This window comes from Dermacentor variabilis, unplaced genomic scaffold, assembly GCF_050947875.1.
Source record: "Dermacentor variabilis isolate Ectoservices unplaced genomic scaffold, ASM5094787v1 scaffold_12, whole genome shotgun sequence".
Taxonomy (NCBI): Eukaryota; Metazoa; Arthropoda; class Arachnida; order Ixodida; family Ixodidae; genus Dermacentor; species Dermacentor variabilis.
The window spans coordinates 32,748,440-32,769,893 of record NW_027460280.1 but is presented as its reverse complement, the minus strand read 5'-3'; the positions used below and the strand labels follow the sequence as shown (position 1 = coordinate 32,769,893).

The 21,454-nt window shown below is 45.7% G+C and overlaps 2 protein-coding genes across 6 annotated transcripts in view; one reads left to right on the top strand and one right to left on the bottom strand.

Moving 5' to 3' along the window:
* Window positions 1–15,517, bottom strand: part of LOC142566151 (rhotekin-2-like) — a 206,415-nt gene extending 190,898 nt beyond the window's left edge. The window contains exon 1 of the mRNA XM_075676986.1: window positions 15,385–15,517. The gene's annotated coding sequence lies outside the window, so the exon portion shown is untranslated. The remainder of the gene's footprint in view (window positions 1–15,384) is intronic.
* The window catches only part of Bub3 (mitotic checkpoint protein Bub3), a 55,594-nt gene that overhangs the window by 13,877 nt on the left and 20,263 nt on the right, over window positions 1–21,454 (top strand). The window contains exons 1-2 of one of the 5 annotated variants that reach the window (XM_075676991.1): window positions 7,562–7,584; window positions 19,368–19,586. In XM_075676991.1, the coding sequence (XP_075533106.1) occupies window positions 19,389–19,586 (198 nt within the window). In that variant the 5' untranslated portion in view covers window positions 7,562–7,584; window positions 19,368–19,388. Of the gene's footprint in view, window positions 1–7,561; window positions 7,585–15,699; window positions 15,846–15,870; window positions 15,892–19,367; window positions 19,587–21,454 lie in introns of those variants that run through there. The other 4 variants (XM_075676987.1, XM_075676989.1, XM_075676990.1 and 1 more) reach the window with 4 other exon arrangements.

Here is a 21,454-nt window from a genome sequence, read left to right as displayed (position 1 = left end):
AATGAAATGTTATACAAGGCTTCTATGAAGGGATATTGCGCGTATAGCAATTAGAAATTTAAACAGGCGCTAATAAAAATGGGCAAGACAATAAAAGTTTATGAATTGATCTTTTTTTTTTCCTTTCCAACGCCGAACAACAATATTTAATGGGTTTCTAGGCTGCAGTGCACTTATCATCTATGTGAAGTTGTTTTGTGCTCTGATTAACAGTTCATGGGTCATTATTACTTCGAATTGGCAATTTATGGCTATACTTGGTCAAGTATTACTGAATAATACTGAAACTCTGAAATTTTCCATAATCAAGCAAGAGGCCTTTCTCTGCGATTCTATGAAGAGAAAATTGTCTTATGTTGATTAAGGAATCTACAAGGGAGCAGTGAATATAGCTAATATTTCTGCTGGCCAGGTCCGTGCAAACTGACATTCTTTTTCATGTACACGCTAATTCACAAAGACTGCTGCACATTAGTATAGTTATATAACGTCTTGTAATTGCTAGTACTCACTAGTTTTACTAAGCAGTGCTTGAAAAAAAAAAGATTTCCAATAAATAATAAATTTCACAGGCGCTTTATGCTGGCAGCGCCATCTGTGCAAAACAAAATATCAAACTGTTTCACGTCAGTTCCAGCATTTGTAAAATGTGGCGCCACTAAACATTACAACGCGGGCAAAACGCGGGTGGATTCTTTCTCCAGATTTGAATGCTTGGCTCAGTCTAGTCGTCGAGCCTCCCCCACATTCATAAAGTTTCTCACTACATTACCTAGAGGGAAATCTGGCGCTGCTGCGCTGTGGTATGCATGGGAATGCCGGTATATTGTGACTTCGGAATGGCATTGTTCTCGTAGAGACAGGACACCTTGAAGACGCGCTTGGCAAGTACCGTTCCGTCTGTCACAATGATTCATTTTCTACTAGAACAGCACGTGAAAAGCTGTTTTAGCTTTATTATTACGCGAAAACATGCTTTGTTTAACTATAAGAACTTGTTATTGTGTGTACGACTACATGTTACGTAAAAAGTATCAGCGGCCGCTAAAGTTGGAGGACAGACGACAAGGCTCGCGCTCGCTTTGAAACAGTTTGCCGTCTGTTCTAGCTTTCCTTTGCTTGGTCATGCATTGTGGGTGAGTAAAGATGTAATATGCGTGAATGGAAACATTTTGTGAAGTTTTTACTTTGAGAATGCGTTATTTGCGTAGCCATATCCACGTTTTAGACGAAGCCTCTTACAACATCAGCCAACACGAGCCTCGCAGGCACATATACCGTCATTCCCATGACGGCACGGTGCCCCCTTAAGAAACTCCCATAGACGGTGGCGCCAGATTACCCTCTAGGTGTTATAGTGAGAAACTCTATGCCCTCATTCATTCAAGCACACCTGTCTGCAACCACGCCATCAATGTAGCCCAACGAGAGCTCACTAAATTGTGGCTGCTGGGAGAAAAAAAAAATGAAAGAAAAAAAAGCCCCGTGAAGGCTACATCACGAGTGCATGACAGCTAGCCAGGAGTTTAGGCTATTGTGTCATTGTTCCAAGGAGAATTGCAGATAAAGTAAGATTCCAGAAATGTCCTGGGTGCTAAGTTTTGTGCACAGGTGACTGTGGAAGCGTTTTTGAAGTGCACACAGAACTTGCCCTCACCCCTTTTATTTGTCAGGCTCGTACGACGATATTTGCAAGCTTGCTTTCCCCAAGCGGTGAGGTGCAACATGTTTGGCGGAGTACTGTGTTTGCCTTATTCTACGCGACGCCGTTTGAACGACAGGATTAGCAGCAAACAGTGAGGGAGCCTTATTTTCCCGACTGCAGTGAAAAGTGTGATGGCTGCGTGACCTGTAGCACTCCTAGCCGCGCGCAACAAACCAAATGTAATGTGTTCCGACGCCCAATGAAATTTTGAAACACGTGATTTCCCGTAGGCGGTCTTGTCATTGAACTATATATCGTATTTACCCACGTAATCATCGCACTCGCATAATGATCGCACCCCCGCATAGTCCACTATTTTTTTCGAGTAATCATCGTATACTCGAAAATCATTGCAGTGACTGCCGTTTGCTTGTTTCGATGCATGGAAGCCGATCGAGCAGTTTCGATACTGACATTTCTTTTTGCGAAGCCCTTCCGCCATTGCAAGCGCAACAGCGCACGTGCGCTCGAAAGTAACCGAATTTAGCAGAAAAAAGAAAAGAAAAAAAGCACAGAAAGCGCGAAAAATGCAGACAACACGTGCACAATTTACGCTATGGGTGATGTTCTGAATATTGACACACCCCTACTAGTATTCCATTTCCGGAACACCTGCAACCTGCGAATTTATAGCTGCTGTCCTGTGATAGAGTCTGCGACTGCACTATATTTGGGTAAATTTCAACCAAACAAGTGGACATCATCAATTGACAGATGACAAGCGTTCAAACAAACTCATATAACAAAGACTTTTTATGTACGCACATACGCATACTCATCATGTCACTAAAGGCTTGTCAGTTAAATCAAAGTGCCTTCTTTTGCTTCTGTGTTTGTCTGCAGAGAATTCAGTGACAGGCAAGCAGTATTCTTTGGGCTGCATTGTTTGATTCACGTGTTAGCTTGTCAAATTCCGTCATGAATTAGACAAGTAAGTTGCTTAGGCGGTGGGTGCACATGAGATGCGGATGATCTCTGTGTAGTATAGTAATTGCGGTACGCATGTTTGTGCTAAGTGGCACACAAGCAAGCGCATCCTACGGGCATCCATGTGACGACTGGCGTGACAGATCACAGAACTGCACACATGGCTTCTGCACATGAAGTTACGCAACATTGTCAATAATTAGCAGCCACTCTGTGAGGAAGAAATGTCGAGAAAGTTTAGCACAAGAAACAGTCGCTTCCATGTGTCTTCTCGGAGGGCCTCTAGCAAAAGCTGAGCTAGTGTTCCGATGTCGGCGGTCGATACCTGGATTCTTAGCCCTTTGTTGCGTTTCGCCTGCGACACGCGGTTTTGCCGGCGCGACTGCGGCGGGGCGGCAGACATTTTGGCCCGATCGTCGTCGCCGCAACGCTCCCCGCCAGGTGTTTCCAGGCGCAACTGCGGCGATGCGACCGCAAAGGATCACCCTCTCCTTCCAGTCATTGTGCCCGAACCAGGCGATGCGAAAGCAGGGATCACCCTCTCATTACAGTCATTGTGCCCGACCGGCAGCGCTACGACAGTGTGCGTCACCATTAGCCCATTGTACATTCACGTGCTCGTCTATTTAGGGGTTCCTTCTTGCCCTCAACTGCGAGAGTATAAAAACAGCTGCCCCCGGACGCCAAAAGGAGGGCTCCGATTTCTTCTGTTGAGTAAAGTGCTCTCCCGTCTCTCTACTTCGGTCAACCTGACGGCCAACTCTTTGCGATGTTAAAATAAACAAGTTGTTTTGTTGTTACCAGTCGACTCATGCTTTGCCGGGACCTTCGGATGCTTCCAGTTGTACCCCAGGCCGCCAGGCCAACGCTACCCTTGGGGCTTGCGACCCAGGTACAACCACGGGCGTCAGCGCCGAGTTCCCAACAGATCGTACCAGCGGTGCGATCAAAACATCTGGTTGGCAGCGGTGAGATCGCCTCCGACTTCAAACAACTGTCTGCCAGCGGTGAGATCGCGACAACGGAGGCCAGCAGCGAAGAGATGCAGTTGACTGTATGCTGAGCAGCTCAACTACGATCCGGGAGCAGTGCAACGAGCCCTGTGTGACGACTGGTTGCCTGCAGCGGAACGACTGCGCGGAATTCCTGCCTGCGAGGTTTGGTGAGTGCGGGACTTTCTTCTTCTGAGCTTTGCCAGGCTTTTGTTAGTATCAGAAACAGAGCTGGTAATTGTGGTTGTCGTTGCTGCCGGGTTAGTTTGCGGCAAGACAATAGTAAGCAGTAGAGAAAGCAGCATTCAGAGCAGCCATGGATTTGAAGTCGTTGCGCAAACCGAAATTGCTGGAGCTTGCAAGAGAGTTGGGTCTGGATGTCTCGGACAAACTCAGAAAACCTGAACTGCTAAAGGCTATTCTTGAGTTAGAGGCTGAGGATGACGAGCTGTCGGAATGCCTTGAGACCATTGAAGAGAGGGAGACTGCAAAAAGAGAAGAGCGTGAACGTAAAGAACAGAAAGAAAAAGAAGAGCGTGAACGTAAAGAACAGAAAGAGCGAGAGCAACAAGAGCGTGACCGTCAACACGCTTTGGAAATGAAGCGTCTTGAGGTAGAAATGGAACGCGCTCGTAATGGAAGTCAGGCACACGGTGCAGGAGAACGCGTATTGTTCAAAATGACTGACCTGATGCGGCCGTTTAAGCTTGGAGAGGACATTGGTTTGTTCCTGGTTAACTTTGAGCGAACGTGCGAGAAGCAGGGGTTCTCTCGGGAAACGTGGCCACAGCGCTTGCTCACTTTGTTACCCGGCGAGGCGGCCGACGTAGTCGCTCGCTTGGATAGAGAGGAGGCAGAGGATTTCGACACAGTGAAATCGAGTCTTCTAAAAAAGTACCGGCTGTCTGCGGAGGCGTTCCGTCGGAAGTTTCGGGAAAATGAGAAAGGCAGAAGTGAGTCATATACAGAGTTTGCGTATAGGCTTATGTCGAACATGCAGGAGTGGCTCAAAGAAGAGAAAGCGTTTGGTGACCACGATAAAGTTCTGCAGTGCTTCGGGCTAGAACAGTTTTATAGTCGGTTACCGGAGAACGTGCGATACTGGGTCTTGGATAGGCCAGACGTTTGTACGGTGGCTAAAGCCGCTGAGCTAGCCGAGGAGTTTGTGACGCGTCGGGCTCGCGGAGCTAAGGACGGTCAAAAGGGTGAATTTGGCTCGAAGTTTGAGAGGCCGAAGTTCACACCCATGAGAGCAAAGGGGAACACGCGTAGTGCGGATGCGAGTGGAAGCAGTGCGACCGAACCTAAGGAGACGGCGGCAGCCGAAGCCGAACGCAGAAAGCGGTTCGAGATGAGGCAAGCGCGCGTTTGTTATACGTGCCAGAAGCCGGGTCACTTTTCGGCGCAGTGTCCGGAAACAACACCAAAAGTTGTGTTTTTTTCAATAGGCAGCACTGACGAGAACATGAAGCTTCTCGAGCCTTACATGCGAGACCTCCTCGTGAACGGGAAAGAGTGCCGAGTGCTTCGCGATTCCGCAGCTACGATGGATGTAGTTCACCCGTCTTACGTAGAACCCCATATGTTCACGGGCGAGTGCGCATGGATCAAGCAAGCCGTGGAAGCTCATAGCGTGTGTCTGCCGGTAGCAAAGGTGCTTATTGAAGGACCTTTCGGAGCGCTTGAGACGGAGGCGGCAGTGTCATCTATGCTGCCCCCCCAGTACCCGTACCTATTTTCAAACAGGTCCGATAACCCGCCTGCGCGAAGCGGGCTTGACAGTCAAGGCTCCTAAGTGCCAGTTAGCACAGGCCGAGGTTGTCTACCTCGGTCACGTGATTGGTCAGGGTCGTCGCCGCCCCTCTGAAATAAAAGTGGCCGCTGTGCGAGACTTTCGGCAACCGCGCACAAAGACCGATATTCGGTCGTTCTTAGGTGTCGCCGGCTACTATCAGAGGTACATCCCCAGGTACTCTGATATCGCGGCTCCCATGACGGATGCTCTAAGAAAAACAGAGCCTCAAACAGTCGTCTGGGACGAGACAAAGGAAAGAGCTTTTAGCGCCCTAAAGAGTGCCCTAACAAACCAGCCTGTGCTACGATCGCCAGACTATACAAAAGGGTTCATTGTTCAGTGCGATGCTAGTGAGCGAGGCATGGGCGTTGTACTGTGCCAACGGGAAAAGGGAGAAGTAGAACACCCCGTCCTGTATGCTAGTCGTAAGCTGACCAGTCGTGAGCAGGCGTATAGCGCCACCGAGAAAGAGTGTGCATGTCTCGTGTGGGCCGTTCAGAAATTGTCATGCTATCTAGCCGGCTCGAGGTTTATCATTGAGACGGATCACTGCCCTCTCCAATGGCTGCAGACCATCTCTCCCAAAAATGGCCGCCTCCTGCGCTGGAGCCTCGCTTTACAACAATATTCCTTTGAGGTGCGTTACAAAAAGGGGAGTCTCAACGGTAACGCCGATGGCTTAAGTCGAAGCCCCTAACGTAGGAATCAGCCTAAAAATTGTTTGTTACTGATGTTTTTCTTCCTGAGGCAGGATTTTTTTTAACATATTGCTTTTGTTTAGTGTTTCAAAGTGATGATATGCTTTCTAGTGCAATTTTTCAATTTGTGGACGCGTTCTGAGTGATGCTAGACTACTGTAAGGAACTAGGCAGTGGTATAAAAAGGGGAAAGAGCCTGGCAGGGCTTAGTGAGGGTTGTGCCGTGCTTGCTGACTGAGCGGTTGAGTTTCAGCGTAGTTCTAACGCTTGCCGGGAACGAGAACAAAAATGTGAACTCTCCCGAAGTCACTTTGCAGTGTCCCGTGCGAACCTGAACGAGAGAACGAGGCCTTCTCTGTGCGCTGCGCTCAAGAAACGTCGAGGGACGCCCGACTTCGGTTATGAGCATCATCGAGCGACATCCCTCCGGACAGCGGATGCAGTCCCCTGTCCATCGGGATCTCCTTCCCCCGGCGGGGCGGTCTGTTGCGTTTCGCCTGCGACACGCGGTTTTGCCGGCGCGACTGCGGCGGGGCGGCAGACATTTTGGCCCGATCGTCGTCGCCGCAATGCTCCCCGCCAGGTGTTTCCAGGCGCGACTGCGGCGATGCGACCGCAAAGGATCACCCTCTCCTTCCAGTCATTGTGCCCGAACCAGGCGATGCGAAAGCAGGGATCACCCTCTCATTACAGTCATTGTGCCCGACCGGCAGCGCTACGACAGTGTGCGTCACCATTAGCCCATTGTACATTCACGTGCTCGTCTATTTAGGGGTTCCTTCTTGCCCTCAACTGCGAGAGTATAAAAACAGCTGCCCCCGGACGCCAAAAGGAGGGCTCCGATTTCTTCTGTTGAGTAAAGTGCTCTCCCGTCTCTCTACTTCGGTCAACCTGACGGCCAACTCTTTGCGATGTTAAAATAAACAAGTTGTTTTGTTGTTACCAGTCGACTCATGCTTTGCCGGGACCTTCGGATGCTTCCAGTTGTACCCCAGGCCGCCAGGCCAACGCTACCCTTGGGGCTTGCGACCCAGGTACAACCACGGGCGTCAGCGCCGAGTTCCCAACAGATCGTACCAGCGGTGCGATCAAAACACCTTACATATGGCAGCATAACAGCAGCGCCAAAAACACACGCAAAAGAAAGGGACACTGACGGCTACGAACAATCGCTGCCATCACGTTGCAGCCATCATTTTTACAGCGATTGTCCATGTCTGTCAATGTTTCTTTCTTTTGTGTGTGTGTTTTTGTCGCTGCTGTTATGCCTGCAATGAGTGACCAACTCGCCCAAGAGCTCGCCTTATATATCTTCGCTGTATAAGTGCCCTTACACACTTTATTGTTCAATGCTCCTCAAGGGACGCAATTCGCGTCTGTCTTGCGAATTATGCTCTTCAGTGCGTTGCAAGGAGGACTCGTTTTACCACAACTGAAAAGGCTGCCTCCCATTGTGTTTCGTTGAAGGTCAGTACTGCCTTCCTGTGTGTTTGTGGGTGCCCTTCAAGTATATACGTTGCGTTGCTTGACATCATCTCCCCCTCTCTGCCTTCTCGATTGCTTGTGGCCACTCTGGCGTCAGGACTGAAGGAAGTGGTCACACACACACACACACACACACACACACACACACACACACACACACACACACACACACACACACACACACACACGCGCACGCACACACACACGCACGCACGCACGCACACACGCACGCACACACACACACACGCGCACACGCGCGCACACACACACACACACACACACACACACACACACACACACACACACACACACACACACACACACACACACACACACACACACACACACACACACACACACACACACACACACACACACACACTGCCAAAAACAGCCTTCGACTTCCATTTGAAAATTATTATGTGCGACACTAAAACTGCGCCTGTTTGCTCGAATGTTCCGTTTGTAAATTACAGTACGTTGGACAAATTGAAACGCCGTTCAGATAACGTTAGTGTCATGCCGCTGCTCGCCATAATATCCCGCTTTCAAAACACGTGCGTATTCCGGGCCAACTCATTTTGATAAAATCACCGCAACATGCTTCAATCTGGGTTTCGTTCCGATCACGAAAGAGAGCTTCCAGAATTGTATCTAATTCATAAATTTAAAGAGGTAACTTGTGAAATCAGTGAAGGTGTTGGCAAACTTTCCTTTTTAGCCATTCAGTTTGCTAACTCCTCACAAGTTTCGTGGCCCCTTATTATTATTTTACATATGCATTTATCCCTATAACTTTTGGTCGGTATGATGTCAAAATGTGTGCACGCGCATTTCTAGGTGCCATGGTTCCCTACTTTTTATTTTTTATTTTGGCATTTGATTGTGTGGCCGAAACGTCACTTTAGTGCACCAATGAATAATTGTCCTGGTTGCCTTATGTATTTCCTAAACGGTAACGTATGGACATACTGTATGGCACGTTTACGAAATGATATGTGTATTTCCGCATCATTTATAACAAATTCTTCTCGCCCTGCTGTCATGTTCGTGTTTATTAGTTGACCTTGTCATATAATTTTTCATTTATATTTTGTTTTACTCACACGCGCATACACTTTGTATTTAAAAAAGAAACACACAGCTTACCCGCCCCATACACAAAGGATACGTTCACAACGGAACGCAGTTCGTTCATCTAAGAGGTCAGTGGAGGTCACAGAACAGATGTCCTATAACCAGATGGGGGTGTATTGACCATCTTCAAGGTCGCACAAAAAAGTGCAGTGAACAACAAAAGAAACACTCTCCTGGCACCTGCGACCCCTCGCATGGCACCCCTCCCTACATTCCATTGGCTATGGCTTTCGTCTCTCTTCCCTTGTGGACACGACTAAACGTGCACCTGTTGACGTGTACCGTAACCAATCACGTCCAGGGCTAGTTAGCCGTGCGGCTAATTATGCGCTCCACGCAGGGACGCCAAGTACAGCGGCACATAATCACGGTTTCACCGGTAGTCGGTTCACAATATACACCGCACGGTGTTGTTAACGTGTAGGTTATTCACAAATTGCCTACCTCATTTGCTTTCCTTCGGTTTCTTTTTTTCATAATGCCACTGTATGTGCTCGCAACTTTGCGCTTCTGCTGTAGCCCCACTGTATGTTCGCACAAGCTTGCATTCACGGTTGTTTTCGTTGACTGTGACATTAGCCTACGCACGTGTTGGTATTCATGGCGCCACAATATATACGCGTGCTTGTGGTCATAAACTGCTTTTTTTTATGCCACTGTCTGCACACGCGAAAGTTTGTAAAGTTCGTATTCACGTTTTTGTTTGCTCTCTCTCGCTTCTTTCTTTTTTACGGAGAAAAATGTATAAATTGAATTCTGTGCTTCCAATCGCGCTCTCTTGAAGGCGAGACTCCGGTCGAAATGTCAGTAAAGTACTGTTACTTTTCCTACGTGCTTCTATTCTTCGCACTATGTCTGTGCCGGATCCTGTGATTCTATGCTTTATATATATATATATATATATATATATATATATATATATATATATTGTAAATGGAAAGTGCTCAAAGGAACAGTTTGAACTTCAATCAGCATTTACTTACCGGCCAGAGTGTCTAATTATGAAGTGCTAACGACGAAAACGCCGTGGAACATTTTTTATGACATTTTTACTATCTGTAGTGAGGATGTAGTCGTTCACTGGAAGCATGCTGAAAACGGTCATAGGTGAGCGCGATAACGATTATACGCCGGCATTATTGGGAGGCAGACGATAAGTGCGTTTATCAAGTCGATGCTCCTTCGATTCATGTTATCCGAATTGTTAAATTATTTCTGCGATAATAGCTACGTGTTTTCGTGGTTTCCTGTCCAACTGCTTTGGTATTTAACCAGTCAAAGCAAAACCAATCGGATCGAAAACGAAACGACGCCTTTACGCGTGATACGCAGTTGAACGTGTTGCCGTAGCCACGAATGCGTTCTGGTTTCCGAAGCACAGAATAATGCGCGAGTGTCTAATAATATACCAACTGCAATTTTAAGCAATAATTACGCTGTAGTTAATAACAGTCGATTTACGTAATCTCATAGAGCACATCCGAAGTACCAAGATTTCAGCGCCAGGCCTCGCCACTTACTGGTTTTTGAGACTTTCTTAGCCAATTTAAAATTACACTTCCTACTTAAGTCGCGAACAGCGTGCTGAATTATATCACTATAAATCATGGTAATTTCATTTCCACGAACGTTTCAGAACACTTCTGGCCAGTTGTCAGTTCCTCTAATAGACTCGACAGCCACCTTCAACGCTGGACACATTTTATAGCGAAGTTGTTAAGGGCTACTTTCCCCACTATCGTACCCGCGTGTAGAAAAAAAAATAATCCCGAAGATAGCACAATGCCGGGCCGACCCGCGGCAGAGGTGGCGCAGGCGTTAGGCAGTTCCCATGTGTGGGCCGATCCCGAAGACAATACAATACCGGGCCGACCCGTGGCGGCAGTGAAGCAGGCGTTAAACACTCCCCATACCTGAGCCGATCCCAAAGATAGTTAAATGCCGGGCCGACCCGCGGCGGAGGTGCAGTTCGCCATTAAGAAGCCCACGCACACAGCTTCGCTGGTCATCCTTCTTCACAGAGTGGAAGGGCACTGAATCTTTTGGCTTGCACTTGCCTTGCCGCCTATGTAGCATGCCAAACTAACGTAAGAAAAATATGTGCCAAACCATTCCAGTCTCATTTCTGAGCCCGCTGAGCGCAGCGCCACTGCCGGCTGGTTGTCCACCAAATCTTTTACCACCATTTACCAAGTGAAAAGGGACAGAGATCGCAAAAAGGGCCTAAAAGCAAATACTGGAACAGCTTAGATTGACAGACTACTTTTTCAAAGCTATTCGCACCTCGGCGAAAAATAATAAAAAAAAGAACATTTGGTACCGGAGAAAACAAAAGCTAAACTTCTAGGTTTTATTAATTTATGTAATATTGATTTTGCGCTCATACCACACCACCGATCATGTCAAGACGGGGCCACGGATTTAAAAGTATTTGGGTCACTTTCGCGCGTGAAAAGAACGCCGAAAGTTTATGACGTCTATGAAGTAAGGGCGGGAATTTCACGGTGGAACCGCTACCCTTTTCACGTTCGATCTTCTCTTCCATATGAAACTTTTGAGCAAGATGAGACTGACCGTTCAGTTGCAGAGCCGTAACCCTTTAATTCACGGAGATGGTGCAACTACAATATGGTAAAAATGCGGGCTTGTCGGTTCACGATGTTCGTATCGAGTAGCGCAGGGAAAGCACAGGCACAACAGAAGGCGCCTTGTGGTGTCGTATGTCCTTATTATATACGTACGTCTGTGTTCGCCCTGCGCTACTAAATCGCCAAACTACTTCGCTACAGGAAGAAAAGAAAAGGAAAAGATGAAGAAAAATAGTGCAATCCGTTACGGTTTGTAAAAATAAAGAATTTCTGTTTCTGCAACAGTGCGTCGACCGCGATTGCTTACTTCTGGCCTACGATATAGAGCCATTTAACGAGCACTCGTCTGTTCTAAACATTCAGTCGTACAGCCTTCACTTCCAGAATTAGGTTTGAAGTGTATGCTGTATATCATGCACCAATTCGACATTACATTTATCCATAATTTTACAGCGAAGCTGTTAGCCTCTCGGTGGTCGGCATTTTTCGTGTGAGCGTCCGTTAGCAAAACGTGGGCCGATCCCGGCGGCATATGCAGGCCAGGAGGAGTGGCTAGTAACCCCGTAAGGCAGAGGCTTCAAGCACTCAGCAAAGTGAGGCGAACAGTGCATAAATTCTTTGCAATCACGCATGCAACATGCAGAACAGCATGCATTCCAACGAAGAACAAGCACAAAACAAGCATCTGAACCACATAAGTGACGATAAGCTTGCGCTCCTGATAACAATGCGAATCACGTATAGCGCTCCCTGCAGACGTTTCCCGCTAAAGATTACTGTGGCACAAGCTGCCGACGTGGAGAGTGACGTCGGCAGCCTTTCGTATATAAAAGATCCAGCCTAACAACTGATTTCAATATTTGTTGCAGCGCCGCTGCGGGCAGTGGCGTGCTGTGAAAATTACCATTACTACCATTACTTTAAAGCATTGCATGCGCCCCTCATCAGTTGTAGCGGCGGGTTTCAACAGCTTCGCTTGACATCCACTTTTCGCCGCAGTTCTCCAATTCCGAGGTCAGTGGTCGCGACGCTCGAACGCACACGCTCTCTGAAACCGTCCGTACGCACAGCACGTCAAGGTTTGCACTGCAGTGAAGGAAAATAAAATCCTGCGACGACAAGATCGGCAGTAGTGTCCATGTTCAGCTACTGCGAGTGTGTCCGCGATCGCTTCGGCATTGGTGGAACTTAAAAAACAAAGAGATATTTACATGTCCTTAGGAGCATTGTCAAAAACAGTGATGCTCGACACAGCGCAGGCCGCCTCAAGTAAGTAGCAAATAATCAAGTTTTTCTTTTAACTTTTAGTATTTTAGTCGCCCGGAAATTTGGCTATAGTAGGATACAACTTAAAGAAAAACATAACAGCAGTTAGAAACCAAGGCACACGGACCGCGCGGGGTTGTGTTACTCCGCCAGCCAATCACAGAAACAAACAAAATCGTCGTCATGCGGCCTTTTCTAAATTGCGTCTTATACATGATACCTCCGGAGCGTCTGATGTTCTTGAAGAGCCTTTTCATCGATGAAAGCAATGAGGTGTGCAACAGACATGGACAAAGTGTATGAAGTCTGAGCATTTCACTGTTCAAAAGTCCGCGGTACAATTCATTTCACTGCTGAGCCCGTTTTATTCATGAAACTTCACTGCCAACTGAAGTGAAACTTGACAATAAATAGTTGCAGAGAAGCAAGCATTTTATTTCAGTTCAAGAAAGCATTAGGCTTTCACCGTTCCCCTATAATAGACAAGTGAAAACGTATAAATTTACGCGCTAATAATTTTATTTTTGTGGTTACCGCCTTATTTAGGAAACAGGGAAAGTTTGAAGTACGAACTATCTGCAGCCTCGCGGAACAACAGTGGCTGGAGGTTATGAGGGCATGGACAGGGCTTTAGTGCAGACTTAAGTTGTATCCGAATATAGCCTACTGAGTCGAGATCGATCACAAAAAGAAAACGACCACCTGCCACAACCAGCAGATCCTGCTACAGATCCCACTAACCGTGTCGGGGGTCAAATTTGCGAGTCCGTTTGCGTGAGCACTGAGTGTCGACCTATGAAGAATGGAACGGAATAACATATACGACCCATTGCTGCAAGGAGTGCGTATGCAGGCGTGTCGATGGTTAGAGACACTGCTCTTGAAGGAAGCTGTGACTGAGATTCTTTTTAACCATGAAATGCTTTTAGCTCCCGTTGTCGGCGCCCTTCAAGTGACCTTGAGCCAAAAGTCAGAGCCGTTATCCGGGCAAGTTGCGAGAACTAAACGAGATCATCCGGGCAACTAGCCAAAACTTAGAAAATGCGGTCTCCGGACCTCAACCCTTTGTACAGGGCCGCATTACACACGCTAGTTGCTGACAATACAAGTTACAAAACATATTGCTTTCGAGTTCTTCCTAATGGTTGTTCACAATATCACTCAAGCTATAACTTCTGGTAAGCTGGTTTTATTTGACATTGCCATTAGCGACGTTCAAAATGCAGATACAGGGCACTTCGTTGACATCTTTTGGCGCTAGTACAGGGTTGCCTGTGCTGTTTTGAACGGCAGCGGCCAGTGAGTTCCGCGACGCGGGTTTTGCCTCGCCACGCTGCGTGGCGTGGCGCCTGGCAGTGCGCTCTGTCTCTCTGGCGTGTTTTGCTGCCTGTCGCGCCGGCTTCAGCCGGTTTTCTTTTAGCTGGGCAACGTCCATAGTGCACAGTATGGCATGGTGCGGTGCGGTGGCGTGTGCCGTTCTGAGCATGCACACGCCCACTTTAAGATTGTGGCTAGTATCATCTCCAACCAATCTGCTTTGCCGGTTGCCATTTCACGCTTACAACTACTCTCGCTTAAGGGCCAGCAATTTTTTTTATTAATTCTTTTATTTGATTCTCTGCTCGACCCCTTTTAACCTTGTATCGAGTTGGAAGTATAGCGCTTTGTATCTTTACCATGGTTTTACACTATTAGAAAAGATTGTATCTTTTTGGGCGCATCTTGTCCCACAATAATAATCGTCATCTGCTTTGCTTGCGTTTCATTTCTCGAAAACTCTGAGTTCGCTACTTTCCTCTTGAGAACGCTATGTCCCGTTGATAACGCGCATGACGTTCGTGACCTGGAACTACCGGGTGCGCAGCCTTAAAGGAAGGAAATGCGGATAAGGTCTAGACGAAAACTATCGTTTTGGGACAAGATAAGCCAATAAGCGTTCAAGTTTCTTTAAGAGTACATTTTCGTTTATGTAGCTCTCAAGTTATCAGCAGCGGTGATAACTCATGGTGACAGTGCTCCCACTGATTACATTTTCCCCTTTTCGTCTCAGTAAACTCCAAAACCTTTTCCGTGGCTTCCGAAACGCACTGGCGCGCCTTTCACTAGCGTACGCCGGTGCAATCTGAGAGGTCACGCCTTTCCTTTCATAAATAGCCTGACTTCAAGACCGTGGCGCCACCCTTCGAGTTCTCAAAGAGGCGGCGCGGTACTGTTTTTTTGCCATGGCTTCGCCACTTCGCTTCTCACGTTGTGGTCCTGCACTGGGTGAGCTAAGGTCTGTCCATGTGCCGATAACGATCATTGGCAAATACATATCGTTACAAGTGACTGACTCATCGGACCGGGCCGAACATTGCTGCCTCACTGCAAGTTGATGGAATGCTTCACGAGTACAAGTCTCTGAAGTTGATCAACTTCCACTACCACAGCACTGCTTAAATATTTTGTTAAAACATGATATGTTACAACTACCAATGCCTCACTTATTTTATTCTTAATCCAACAGCATTTTGCATCAACAACGGCGCGGGCCGCAGTCATATATAGCAGTAATCAAGAAACAAGGGGAAAAGCACGAACAATATTAGCAGTTGTAGATGAATTTACCCCATGACAGTCGGTCACATGCGATGAAACCTTATGCGCATTAAACCTACGACTGCTCAACACAGGGACTACATACATCAAGCCTCAGGTGGTCAAAATATTAGAGCAGTCTGGCTCAACGTTATCAGCCTGCCCACCATATGCCTCGCATATTTTCAGCTTGGTGAAAGCGGAAACTGCTTACCTTACGTCCCGATAAAGTGCGCCTCCGTCGAAGCCTCTCTTTGCGAGAGTCACTTAAGAATCTAAGGTACTCAAAGTTGTTTTCGATCTTGTCCTTGCTGTTGACACCTCGTCGACGAGCTTTCAAAGTTGGCGCCATCTTGGAAGTTTTGAAATCTGTTGAACGAACGCGAAAGCGAACGCGGCGCACTGCAGCGGGTGGCTAACTGCCTTAGCAGCAATTTGAGCACTGCTTGTTGAAAAAAAAATATAATAAAAATAGCGCTCGTATTTTATTGCATTGTTATATAATTTTTGTTTTGTTTTTTAATAATGAAAAGTCGGTAGCACGTCACTAGCGTTTATGTTGTTTGAGAAGAAAAAGAGAAAGAAAGAAGGGTTGGTCAGGCCTGTCCAACTTCAGTGGTTCTCTCCGGCGTTCGTTGTGTGGTTGGTACATTTTCAAATTGCGTGTTTTGAATGGTACCATTTGCTATATCTCCCCAGTGTGTTTGACGCGTGTTCCACTGTAATTGTTAAATTATTTGTTTTTCTTTCACTGTGTGCACGTAATCAAGTCTGATAGCGTCAGTATTGATGCGACGAACGTGATGTGTCGCGCTTTCGCTCTGTTCCGTGTCTGCTTACATGCAATCGAAAAATTTTTCGTAAAATTGTAGAAATGATTTGATCTAGTTTGTTTCAGCCGGCAGCGCTGTGTCAAAAATGTGTTCTCGCGCGTAGCTATGTCTGCAGTAAGTGCGCCGAAGAGTGTTGCACACCCATCGTGGTTGCTCAGTGGCTATGGTCGCGCGTAGCTATGTCTGCAGTAAGTGCGCCTAAGAGTGTTGCACCCGCCGTGGTTGCTCAGTGGCTATGGTGTTGGACTGCTGTGCGCGAGGTCGCGGGATCGAATCCCGGCCACGGCGGCCGCATTTCGATGGGGGCGAAAACACCCATGTAGTTAGATTTAGGTGCACGTTAAAGAACCCCAGGTGGTCAAAATTTCCGGAGTTCCCCACTACGGCGTGCCTCAAAATCAGAAAGTGGTTTTGGCACGTAAAACCGCATAATTTAATTTATTTTTTTAAGAGTGTTGAAAAAGTCGCCTTTATGATGAATTTCTAGTTGGTCTTCTAATGCGATTGCCATTCTTTGGGAACTTTACCCATTTTGCCGTATGTCTGTTTGTATCTAACCTCTCCCACCCGGTGACCCATGTTGTCTACTGGCTTGGGCCACTAGGTATGTGCTGGCTGCTCTGCTGTCTTGCCGAGCTGACATGGGCCACTGTGTGTGTGTGTGTGCCCGAACAGACAAATTTGGCACTGCGTACATTATATTGGTAAGGGCTTATTCTTCGCCTAGCCTCCAGAATGGATGCGCCAAGGTGACAAGAGGTATTTAGTCATAAGTATGTTAATGTGATAGCGCCCCATCCACAGTAGACACTTCCGCGTCGAGTGCGGCTGCATGATGGAGAACCATTCCAACGACGTTGCAGATATACTACGGAGTTTCAACTGGGGTGCAAGGTTTACAAGATATACTGTGTTGTCGTGCCATTTGGCAGTGTGGGTGGTAGCGAAATTGCCACTTTGTGTGTCTGCAGTGGGAGTGATGTGTGCCGCTACATTGCTTTAATGCTAATCGCATCAACGTCAGCATTCAGCATGAGATTGATTATGCAGGATTATATTCATTTGTTAACTGTGGATCTGTAAATGCCTGGACGCATAGAGTTTCATACAATAATTACTAGAGCGAACTCTGGCACTAGTGTCTACGGGAGCTGCAATCCGGGCAGTTCAGCCACCATGGGACTGGTGGGCTTCATCCTTCTAGCATCAAACGGCTTTGTGACCTTGTAAAGTCATAATATTCAGCAAAGTACTGTGTAATAAATAATTAAAGGAACAGAAATTGCCCAATGGCAAGATTCGAACACAGGACCTCTAGCACAGAAGCCCAATATTAAAAGCATTACACCATGGATGCATGCACTGACAAGAGCCATAGAAGACCCTTAATACTTGAGTAATAGATTACCAAATTGCCTGGAATGCTGCTCTCATTAAGACCCTTAGGAATTTCTTGCAGGCAAGTCTGCATGTTGAGACGCTTGGTGCGTTTTGATTTGGCCACCACAACAGGCCGTACTGCTGCAATTAGTAGTGATTGTGTGTGTTTGCAGAGCCTTCTACACTTTTAAAAATATTGATTTCTCTCAAATTTAGGACAGTAAAGGCAGATAAAGTGTAATAAACAAAGTTGCAAGAATGTCTGAAGCCCCAAGCACGAAGATCAGACATCTCCATGTACTTCCCATCATTCCAATGGTGCCTGAACGACTGCAGCGCCAGAGTTCCCTCTAGTAATTATTGCAGGAAACTCTATGCCTGGACGGGCCCAAATTCTAGCATTTGTTAGACACAAGGAAGTATTATGTGAGGCAACTTCTGATGCAACTGACTTCTGATAAGAGAACTTCTTATAGTCAACAAAACATGCTTTGTATTCATTGTATCGAGAGAAGCATCTCTGCAATTAGTTTTTCTTACATGCTTTGTATTCATTGTATCGAGAGAAGCATCTCTGCAATTAGTTTTTCCTAGGATTATGGGTCATGAGGGAATGATAGGTTTACTTACTTTTTACGAAATTGGCATTAGTTGTTGTGTATCTTCTGTTGAGTTAAAAGCGACGCCCAATTCACAAATACTAGGTGTGAGACGACAATTAGTGGCGTGTTTAACTTCCTCCTATTTCAGGTTTTGATCTGATTTATTTGTTCTGTGATTGATTCACATTTTCTTACGGGACTATCTGAGACGTGAGATAGGGATTCATGTGCAATGTAATTTAACAGAAAAACTGTGAGGCAACAGATAATATATACACAATTCTGCAAGTGCACCTGAAGTGAAAAGAAATAATAAAAAGCCTTGTGTAAATGAAGTAAAATCTGCTAAATTTAAGCAAACGTTATAAATGTGGAGAACGCCACGAAAAATGTGGTTAAATATGGAAGGGATACGGCCTATATAGACTCTCATTGTAAATATAGTGAAATCTATAAAAAAGGTGGCGGTGAGTCTCGAGCAGTTGAAGTCAGCTGTTGGCATTTAATATTTGTTAGGGTGGCTGTAAAACTGTATTATATATGAAGTGAGCAGTCCTATTCTGTGAAGGTAGAATATCTGAACTTGAGTTTGCCTACAAGAAACCAGGGGCTGTATTTTATAATGATTGTTTTCATTTTCCATTCATTTTGTCCATCATTGGCTGGCATGATGCCCAGCCTTCTGCGTCGCTAGTATTGGCCATTTGCTGTGACAGGTGGTAAGAAATGAACAGAGTTGAAGGAAAAAAGTTTTTATGTGGTACAGCCCCTGACGTTTATCTTTTTTATTTTTTTTTTTAGAGACATGCAATCACTTGATGTGTTTTTTTTTTTTTTTTAACCCAGCATCACCTTAATGCCTGTTTCACGTGAAGCAATTTCGCTCTGCATTTTTCGGAGCTGCAATATCAGCTCATGCGGACTTCACATTACTGTTTTGTGTGCACCGATTGTGACAACTGTGATTTTTGCATTTGCAATCTGTAGTGGAAAAGTTGGCTGCTGTTGGCGTAGGCTTATTGAGTGTGCCTCAGTGAAAACTAAATGAAACGTACTATTGGATGTTTTTGTGAAGCTTTTTTGTGTTTCAAATCTTTACTCTACAAAACAAAGAAAGTAGGCTGGCAGGCCACTGTCTGACGATCGGCATTGTGATTGGTTCCATGGCACGCAAAATATTTCACAGGGCAGTTCAATGCACCAAATATTGAAGCATTGCCTGCAGTAAGGGGTTGGCGGCTCGTTTTCCACATGTGCGACGTTGCATTGTGTAATACAGGCATAACATAATGTGTTGTTCAAGGTGTTGAGTGGAGTAGCTGTACAGATTATGGACATGACATTCAACTTGCTCTTTTTTTTTTTTTTTTTTTTCTGTGCAGGAGTAATCACTTGAAGCCATCATGACTGAGGTGCCAAATGAATTCCGTCTGCACACTGTCCCCACGGATGCTATTTCATCACTTCAGTTTGGTCCCAACTCGAACCAGTTTCTTTTAGTGTCTTCATGGGATGGTACAGTGCGCCTCTATGATGTCAGTAGCAACACGATGCGTCTGAAATACAGCCACGAGGGTCCAGTATTGGACTGTTCATTCCAGGTAAGTGGAGGCAACCTTTGTCACTAATCTCTCAACCCCCTTGGTGGCACTGCATCTACAGTTTTACACATCAAGATAACACCTCCTAATCGTAAGAATTAGAATATTAAAGAACAGACACAAAAATTTAAGCATTTTTTTTTCCTTCTTTTTTGAGATAGCTGCTAACTCTGGAATCATAATACGATGCCTAAATTTCTAAAATGTGCAGCTAATCATTAACTATAAATCCTTTATTATGACAAATTAAGAAAGTTTGCCAAATGTTTTGGTTTGGAGTTTGTTTACAAGGCAACTGTTCGTCACAAAAATTGGAAGTAGGTTCACGTGGTATCATTGATCTGTGAGTCAGTGCAGTAATTGAACCTACATTGTAATTATTTTGTCAACAGTTTTAAGGACACAATCATACAGGAAAGAAGTAAGAAGTACGAAGGGCTACAGCATCTTTTGACATACGACCCATGGCGGGGGACCAAGCTCGTTATCCCTTGTGAATTACGGAGAAGCCCAGAAAAGAAAGAGAAAAGAATGAAGCAGAATACATTCTGTGCATTTGATTTCGACCAGCAAAATGTAAAGCACACAGCAAGAGCACTCTAGAGCACTTGAAAACAACCATGAAATGTACCATGACAGAAGTGATTTATGTCAGGCAAACTACTAAAATGGCTGAATTCTTTTAATTGCCTTGCACTTGAAATAATCAGTCTCCAGTTGCTGAAATTATTCTTGGACGTCGGGTATAGTGCCCACATTTGCGGACACAGGGAAATTTGCAGAAAAATTCAAACTTTTTTGCCTTTTTAGAAAATCCTAAAGCAAGAAGTAGGGTAAAAGTAAATTTTCAGCTGGTAGAATTAACTCGTGAAAGGGTTAAAGTTGTTTATGAGTTCTTTGTCAACTGTTAAACCCTCCATAGTGTCTCTTCTTCGTAGTGTAAAAATGGTGTGCCTCAGGGTAAATGTGTAACCTGATAGCAAATGCTGAATTTACTCTACAGACTATGACTGCCAAGTTTTCTGGATTAGCCATACAGTGTACGGATTTTTACCATTTTGTATGGTTGCACAACTCTGGAATATATATCCTAGATATTGGCTCCCATCCTTGTGCATGAAGGTCCCTGTCGGTCTGGCCACTTTCAAATGAAGCCAGTTAGTGTAACTTAACCACATTGACATTTCTGTTGTGAAGTGTTAATGCAATTGTAGGGCTATCATTTCAGCCACTTGGCTAGGAGAACCTTAGTATGCCATGCAGCCGTCACAGGATCTATTGCAGCCCTCGCCAATCAGAAAGCTTCAGCTAGGTGGCTAAATATACTGCCGCCTGTTTGACAAACAAGATATTTTATTTGGCAGACAAAAGTGGCTTAGTGCTTTCTATGCTGATACTGTGTCTGGACCCGCCGTGGTTGCTTAGTGGCTGTAGTGTTGGACTGCTAAGCACGAGGTCGCAGAATCGAATCCCGGCCACAGCGGCTGCATTTCCACGGGGGCGAAATGTGAAAGCACCCATATACTTAGATTCAGGTGCACGTTAAAGAACCCCAGGTGGTTCAAATTTCTGTAGTCCCTCACTATGGCGTGCCTCATAATCAGAGCGTGGTTTTGGCACGTAAAAACCCCATAATTTTTTTTTAATATTGTGTCTAGTACCAGCATGATTTCATAGTAGATTTCATGATGGCATCATTTGAAAGTTTCTTACGTGCTTCATTATTTGTGATTATTATAGTTATTTTTGTTTTATTTTGCTTGCTTTGCTTTTCATAAAATGCCCTCTCCCCATTCTTGACAAGTCTCCCTAATTATCAGGTTGGAAACATGGCTGGTATGAGATTCAAACTTGTGTGGCTTGCATGT